Source organism: Cucurbita pepo, chromosome LG18, assembly GCF_002806865.2.
Source record: "Cucurbita pepo subsp. pepo cultivar mu-cu-16 chromosome LG18, ASM280686v2, whole genome shotgun sequence".
Lineage (NCBI taxonomy): Eukaryota > Viridiplantae > Streptophyta > Magnoliopsida > Cucurbitales > Cucurbitaceae > Cucurbita > Cucurbita pepo.
Window position 1 is genome coordinate 2,108,615 of NC_036655.1, and position 8,473 is coordinate 2,117,087.

At 36.5% G+C, this 8,473-nt stretch overlaps 1 protein-coding gene across 1 annotated transcript; it reads right to left on the minus strand.

Moving 5' to 3' along the window:
* Positions 1-5,215: 5,215 nt before the first annotated feature.
* On the minus strand, positions 5,216-7,927 carry LOC111779907 (guanine deaminase-like). Its single transcript, XM_023660103.1, has 5 exons — positions 7,756-7,927; positions 7,030-7,089; positions 6,156-6,346; positions 5,699-5,803; positions 5,216-5,576 (listed from the first exon to the last, which is right to left on the minus strand). Exons 1-5 carry the CDS (start codon positions 7,772-7,774, stop codon positions 5,388-5,390), a joined length of 564 nt encoding a protein of 187 aa, XP_023515871.1. The 5' UTR covers positions 7,775-7,927; the 3' UTR covers positions 5,216-5,387.
* Between the last annotated feature and the right edge of the window lie 546 nt (positions 7,928-8,473).

Consider the following 8,473-nt stretch of genomic DNA (forward strand, 5'->3'; position numbering starts at 1 on the left):
TAATCCCAAACATCTCCTCTCTCTCAATTTATACTCTTTGTTTTATTTGAACATAATTGAACAATATTAGTTGAATTAGAGTCCATCTTAGCCATGGTAGGACTCACAATACTCGATCACACGTTCGAGAATTCTCGCCTTGTTTCTCCACCGTCACGCACCTTATATGTGTCTTACCTTCCTAAAATCATCTTCATTTCTATGTAAGAGGATAAAGATGTTCATATGACCCAATAACTCGACTAACCAAGACTACCTGTCACCATAAAAATTAGTTTTGGTTAGATTTTTTTCCGTATGAATGAGGTTGTATTCTTTGAAAATCCAAATTTTGGGTTGATTCAAGGTTGACATATTTTTATCCAAGTCAACCCGATCAACTCAGTCAACCAAAAAATAGTGTTACAATTCAACCTTAACTTACCATACTTTTAAGATTATTATGAAAATTTAAAATGCTTGACCTTTATTATTGACGTTTGTGATTAATAAATGTTTGATATTTGAGTTTTACAAATTTTAGTTATTAATGTAACATTTATCGTGGATAAGTAGATTTTTTTTAAATAATTAAAAAAAAAAAAAAAAGGCTTGGCAACCCAACTTAACCGATTTCGAAACTAGAAAGTTTGGTTGGATTGGATTGTGAACTCTGTCCAGGTTGTTCCGGTCACCAACCCAACAAACTTGAAATTAGGGGTTAGTTCAAAATATTTTTCCAATCCAATCCAATCCAATTCAACTGAACCGTATATGCACCTCTAGTAAAGAGAGTGAAACGACATTAGCAACCAAACGTTCGATTGAGGAGCAAGGTCACCAACCAGCTAAGAATACCATAATGAGAACCACTCAAAGATTTGATTCATTAGTCCTCTTAAGCTACAAGATTCTATTACAGAGGAATTTTGACAACAGAACAATGATGGGTTCATGGATTCGATCAGGCCGAAGGAAGTTCAATTAGGCGAGAGGCAGACCATGTTGGCTTGATCCATGTCCCAAAGATCCACGCTCATGTGTGCGCCTATCTGCCTAAGTCCCACGCGGCCACCAAACCCCATGCGCACACAGGGCCCACGACGCAGCCCAGCAAATGACCATACAGAGGCTGCGTCCACAACCCAGTGTCGCCCCCACAGGCCAACCAATCAAGGGGTTATCGGTAAACAACAACTCAGAGCACGTTTATTGTCACAACCATACTATTATAGGAGTAGTTGTGACCTTCACATCGAGACAAGCAAAATAACAACTCTCAAGTGGCACCCATCAAGCTATGTGAGGCCTTTGACGAGTATTATGATGCAATTGAGGAGGACGGTGCATCATCCAACACACCATGCATGTAAAGTGGGTATTGAAGAGAAGATGAGGCATAAGCGAGATAAGGGCAACGAGTAGACAAGAGTGTCAAAGATAGGCTTGTTAAAGGGCCAGGTAGGGTCCCGGGCCTTAACTTCGAAAGTCGAGGTTCTAAAAGGAATTTGGACATGCAGCTCCGAAGTTAAGACTGTCCATATGAAATATGAAAAACTCACCAAATTTGGTGTAAAAGGATAACGAACAGATGCTCCACGCACCATATGACCGTTCGCCAAAATCATTATACACCTGGAAAACCAAAAATACCTCAAAATTACGTTAGGGGTTGACATGATGTTAGTTCTTCACCACCCCTGGGTCTTGTGGCCTAAGCGAGCTAGCCTGTGACACATGCGTGTGTCACAGTGAGGATGAGCGTTGCCAGACGAGTGTTTTGAGCAACTTCCTTTAAAATGGGTCTTTTAAGGATAGTGTCGGATGGCACGGATGTGTCAACATTGCACCTGTCCATGTGTCGGAGGTTGAATTATGCACCCATTACCCAGAATTGATTCCGTAAATGAACTAGAATACTCGAGAGGGTCCAATGCCTTAATAAAACCTAGATGAATGGATGTCCGGGATGCCCTGATGTTATGAATGACACATGAGTCTGTTCTCGATGGGCAAGATCGAGCGAGATATGATGGCTGATGACATCGTGGGACTTGGGACATCATGACATGAAGGCTATGTCAATTAGGAACTAAGATTAGATGCGACGTTGCACATGAGAGAGCTTGACCTCGAGTCGAGGCAAAGTCGAGCTAAATGGCTTGGCCCAATGTAGAGGTAAGCTAGATAAGTCACAGATGATTGAACATGCATGCACGAGCGGCATGTGTAACCAACATGTTTGAATTTTGCACCAAGTCATGTTTGGTTGGTAAAGATAAACCTTGCCTAAGGTTTAACGAAGCCAAAAGACGAGCAAAAAATGATTATGGGGTTTTGGGTTCCTCTGATTGCTTGTCATGAACATGTTAAGGTCACAATGTCATATGATTGAAAGTGTACGGCCGTGACACTTCCAGGCCTGCCCATCACCGGGTCGTGCACACGCATTGATCAAGATGCTCTCCGCCCAAGGCCTTTATGCCACACGTTCATGGCCCATTTCCTTCCGGTTGAACCAATTGAAAGCTGTAGAATTAATTCATTTTAAATTAGGATTTAATTGTTTAATAATTTTAAAGTAAGCTTGGTTAGACTCCTACGCTATATGAAAAGTTGAATGAAAATTAGTTGTCCCTTTTTCAAGCCTGGTGTAATAACAGTTAAAAGAAATCATAAAATAAAAATATTAAAAATATTAAAATATAAAATATTTAAAATGAATAATAAATACTCAAAAAATATGAACATTAATTTATAGAATAATCCAAATTATACTAAACCATATTTTTTATTTAAAAAATTTTAAATATGAACTAATAGACTTGATTTGGGAAGAAAAAAAAAAAAAGATAGAGTAAATACGTCAAGATATTTCTTTATCCTTAGTAATTGGACTACAAGATGGTCGATCCTTGCCGCCATTTTGTTTTAATTGATATTATCAAGGCGATGGATTTGATGTTGAATTGGACATTGAGAAGCCGATTCAAGCTAGTACTAAGAATAATTAGTAACTCTAGCTTAGGTCAACCAAGTAAGTGACCTTATGGTTGGTGTTGGAAGAATTGTATGATGTATGATGATGCATGCTCCGTGGCCCCTACATGCGTCATAATGTTATGCTATGTGATGACATATGATGCCATGTTACGTATTTATGTGATGTCTTGTTATGTCATGATATTAATGAAATGAAAAACCATGTATACGAACCCACCTAGTGGGTCCATGTGCTCGTGCATGGACCGCGGAACTAAAAAGAGCTCAAGACCATACTATGATGTTTTAAAGGATAGATAAATTACTAAAATGTCCCTAGACTTTGAGATAATGATGAAAATACCATTGAGAAAAATCATATACACTATGGTGACGAGGTGAAGAAAATTTACGAAATCTTGAAATCCAACTATTGGATCTTCTCCAAAATCGAACAGCCTCTAGAAGACCCAAACTTCATCAAATCCTCCAACGACTAGGATTCAAATTGGATGTCAGGTAAGCCTTTGGTTAGAGAAAAAATTTCGGTAGAAAATTAAAAAAAATTATCTCAAATTATAGCGGTTTTAGATGTATCAAGGTCGTTGGAGGCTCCCTCTAAAAATTATGAAGTGTGGGCTACCATTTGGAGCAAGAATCAAACATGGTTGAGCCATCAATTAATAGTTCTAGTCTTCTTGCTTTTGGGTTTTCCTTCTCATATATTTTCTAAATTTGAGAGTTGTGGTTCACCCATTCTCTTCAAACTTGATTCTACACATTCTAAACGATATTACTCACAACTTTGGTGAAGAAAACGAGCATCGAAAGTGCCTCTAATCTAAACGCCCAATACGACCGCCATTGATACAACCTGAGAAATTCTTGAAAATTCAATTTGAGGCTACACGCAAATTCATCTAGTAAAATATCCCATTTGATTTCTGCACTTTCAAGGATCATTTCCGCAATAGACCTTGAGGGGAGTTGAGATCACATATTCAAATAAGTTTTGGGGGTAAAGTGCAAATTTGTACTTTCAGACTTTATCATTCAAAATTGATCACTCCTTAAGTACTAAGAAACGAAAATGATTTTGAAAGACATGAAGCCTAATAAGACCTAGGTTGAGCGGCCCCAAGAGAGTTGGAGTTCTACGCTTTGGTTGACTTATAGGTCGAGGCATTGACCCCAAAATTACCCCCAAAACTATTTCTTGAGCTTGAGGGAAGTATAAGGGAGAAGTTTCTTGAAGAAATCGTGGTCCGAAAGTGTCTGAATCACCCTAACCAATAAAGAGTGGTTCCGGGTTTACTCTAGTGAAGAATCGTGTTTTCCGTCAACTTTGCGAGATTATATAATATGCTTCCCTACACCTCAAGATAAGAAACTTATCCCTAACTCTCCCTTAATGATCTAACTTCATCTAACTTTAAGTTTCATGACGAAATCGAGAGGAAAAACACTCTAGAATGAGCTAGGAAGAGAGATTTATACGGGGTGACATAGGGCCCAAGAAGATGTTGAACCAATCAGGTCAGCCCAAAAATGATCCCTTCCAATTTTTCTCAAAATTAACCTTTCTTTTAGTTTGGTTTGGATGAAAATCTGAATAATTAAAATATAAAATTTGGTTGGATGAGAAATACATTGATGTATAAAATCTGTCAAATCGCTAGAAAACAAAGTATTAAAACAACATTTAAGGGGCACGTTTGAAATGTTTGAGAGTGATTATAGAGAAAATGATTTGTTGATAACTGATTTATTAAAATTGACTTTCCACATTTTAAAATGATTGTATAATCAAAACTAATTAAAAATAATTAAATACATTTTTTTTAGAGTGGTTGAAAAAATAGTTTAATTAAAATATTTATTTTCAAAAGCAATTTTAAATCATCAAAATACTAATAAAGACATTACAAATATGGAGAGAGGAAAAAGGAAGAAAATGAAAATTTAAGGAAAAAAAAAAGAAAAAAAAGAGAGCTGTGAGGTTAAAATGTTAAAGTCTATTTTAAAAATAAAAATTTCCCAAAAATAAACATCAAATCATTGACTAGAAAGTAGTTTACCTAAAATCACTTATCCATTGCTGTTGTTAAATATCATCATTTTTAAATTTCTTCGTTCCAAAATCATTTTCAAACATGCTCTAATATCGTCCCAAAATCTCTTTGAAATCAATCCCGAACAAATTGACCTAAGAGACATCGATCAGTAATACATGGATGCAATATGAACGAAAATGTAATAAAATACAGACTGACATAGCAATTACCATTTCGAGAGGCAGAAAATGTGTTTGATTGAAAGTACAACTGCATGATTGTTTCATGAATTAAGGATATATGAACAGTTTATATTTATTTATTTGAACAGAAAAAGAAAAGAAAAAAAAAGAAGAAGGAAAAGGAAAATATTCAATATAATTGAAATTTTGCCTTTGTATTCTCAAACACTTGCTCCGCAATGGCAACACCACTCCCATCTGCTTTCTTGATTTCCAAATGAGCCTTCTGATAAAACCCAGTGCCCCTTATGGCATCAGCAATGAAATCATCAAACCCTATTGCAATGGCAGCTTCTGCTTTCGCTCCATAAACCAATCTCTGTTATTTCAACAACATTAAAGATACTAAATAAACGAAAGCCAACCGAGATGAAAAGCGGGTGAGCTGATTCCTACGACGGTTATCGAGTTAGTTAGATACAAATAGCTCCGAAAGCAAACCTTAATTCTTGAAAGATGGATGGCGCCGAAGCACATTGGACAGGGCTCACAAGATGCATAGATTTCGCAATCCGAAAGTTCGATTTGACCGAGCTTTTTGCAAGCCTACAGTAGATTATTACGTTCAAAATGTAAACGAGTGAATCCAAATGTTCTAGCTTATAAGTCTTCAAGTCAAAAAAGCTTAGCATCGATTGCAAACGGAATAAATAACTTAGAAACAGTGGAGCTCAACACGATAAAGAGAAATCAATATGGACTCAAACAGTATGCATGAATGAGAAAATAAAACCGAAGCTTTCGGAATCATATGCATAAATGACTATGTGAACATGAATGAAAACATATATTGTTGCATACTCATGACTGAGGAAGACAAAATTTGATGATCAAGCAACTTTTTCACTCCCAATGTCGAAATGAAATTTATAGCATTGGGCTACAATTTTATACCAACCTCCCTAACTGCAGTGACTTCAGCATGTGCTGTAGGGTCAGTGTTTCTCAAGACCATGTTATGACAGCTCACAACTACTTCGTCGTTGCGAACAACAACCGCACCGAAAGGACCTCCATCTCCACACTCAACTCCTTTGTAAGCCTCTTCAACTGCTTGTGTCAAGAACTTGAGGTCTCTGTCTTGTACATCTGGTTTAAACACACAGACAAATAATCAAATATTGTTAACATTTCATCATAAAAGTTTTGACCATTTTCGCTCATTCCAAGTCCAAACTAAACAACGAACAAAATAAATGATTGTAGCAAGGCAGTGGCCAGCTGCAATCTAGATTGTGTCTACTAACTAGATTGTACTGTAATAGAATTCAAGAACAATGTTGAGAAAGAAAAAAGGGCCAATACACAAAATAAATCTCAAACCAAAAGTCCCTCTAAAACAAAGCCTTGCTTCCGGACACTGCATTGGTTTGAACTGGAGATCTATAAGTTGGAAATCAATTTCATATGAAGTCTTAACCCATGAAGAAAGGGAATCAAATTCTATAAGTTTGCTGATTCGTAGGCCAAAGTAAATTGTATGGATTTAGACCAATCCAAGACAGCAAGAACAAGAACAATCTTGATAATTATACAAATATATCTCAAGGGAACGAAAAAGGAACTATTGTCAACATGATTAAAAAAGAAATTTGCAAAAAACGAAGGGGTTGTGTGTTGGATGAAAGTCCTACATCGGCTAATTTAGAGAATGGTCATGCGTTTATTATAATCAAAGAATACTATCTCCATTGGTATGAGACCTTTTGGAGAAGCCCAAAACAAAGCCATGAGAGCTTACGCTCAAAGTGGACAGTCCTGTTCATCTATACCTTCTTGATGACACCCAAATGCAGATGCTACAGAGAGAGTTCCATCTTTAGCTTCCACCACTGAAAATAAGGAAGAAAAACAAAATTACAAACCTAATGAGATATTCCAATAAAAGGAAAGAAAACCAAATTTATATGAATCTTATTCCATCAATCGTCAAGGTTGAGTCTAAGGTGCATGTAAACCCCAAAACAGTATAGAGAGAACAAGATAAAAACAACATACAGATTTAGAATCAGATCCATTTACAACAATAATAAAAAGAAGAGATAGGAAATATGAAAAATTAGAAATCAGTTCGTCATTGACCGAAGAATTAGGAAGCATCGTTACATGTGTCTCCTCAAAGGAAGAAAAATCGAGCGAAAAATTCCATATCACTACTAAAATTACTCCTAATTTCACTAATTCAACACCAACACGCTGTTCGATTTGTATCCTCTCAGATCAAACAATGGTTCTTAAGAAACCCGAAATACCCTCCCGATGCGGCATCAGAGAACAATGCAAAGTGAGAACAAACAAGCCAGAAAGATCGGAGAAGAAAATCCGGAAAACACGCGATTTACAGAAGAGGTCGTAAAGAACAACAACAATAGCAACTAAATCGTTGGATTCACATTCGCACAAAACGGCTGCAAGATCACAGTAAAACAGCGACTGATTCGAAAGAAGGAGAAACAGATTGAAAATGAAGAGAATGAAGAAGGTGTAGGGATTATTACCAGTAGAAGAATCTGCCATGGTCCAGATCGAGAAAACAGGGAGAGTAAAAGTTGGGATCGAGAGAAGGAGGGCGAAAGAGGTTTAAGAAATGGAGGTATACAAATCTTGAGAGCGAATGAACAAAAAGCTGGAAAGAGATTCCATTTGGGGCCATCTTCCATACAAAAGCCAAATCCTGAGGCTTCAAATTTTTTCCTCATCTCACTCTCGAGATAATTCCATTTTTTCTTTGTTTATATTTTAAATTTAGTCGATCAATTTTTTTTTTCCAAATTTAATCTTCATTCTAAATTTTTAAAATTTTACTTGATAAAAAAAAAAATGAAAACTTAAAATTCTAAACATAAATTTTAAATTTATGACTTGAATAAGGAATATATTAAATTGGTTTAAAGTTTTGTTTAAGATGTTTGGTTATAATAATGTAAGACCCAAACACTTGGAAAGGAATCGTAAATAGAGAAGAACAAAAATAATCAGTTGGGCACCGATTTCGCGACACTAACTTGTTTTTGCTTGCATTTTAGGGCGGTTTCGAAAACCTTCTTCTTGGGAGCGGTTTTTTCGCACGCAGTGAAAAAAATATTTTTCGGTATTGTGGTAGAGAATGCCCCAATTCGATCGTTGGGAATCGATTTTGCGACACCCGCGCGTTTTCGTTTGAGTGGTTCCGTAAAGCTGCTCCAAGGGAGCGGTTTTTTCGCACGTATGCGAAAA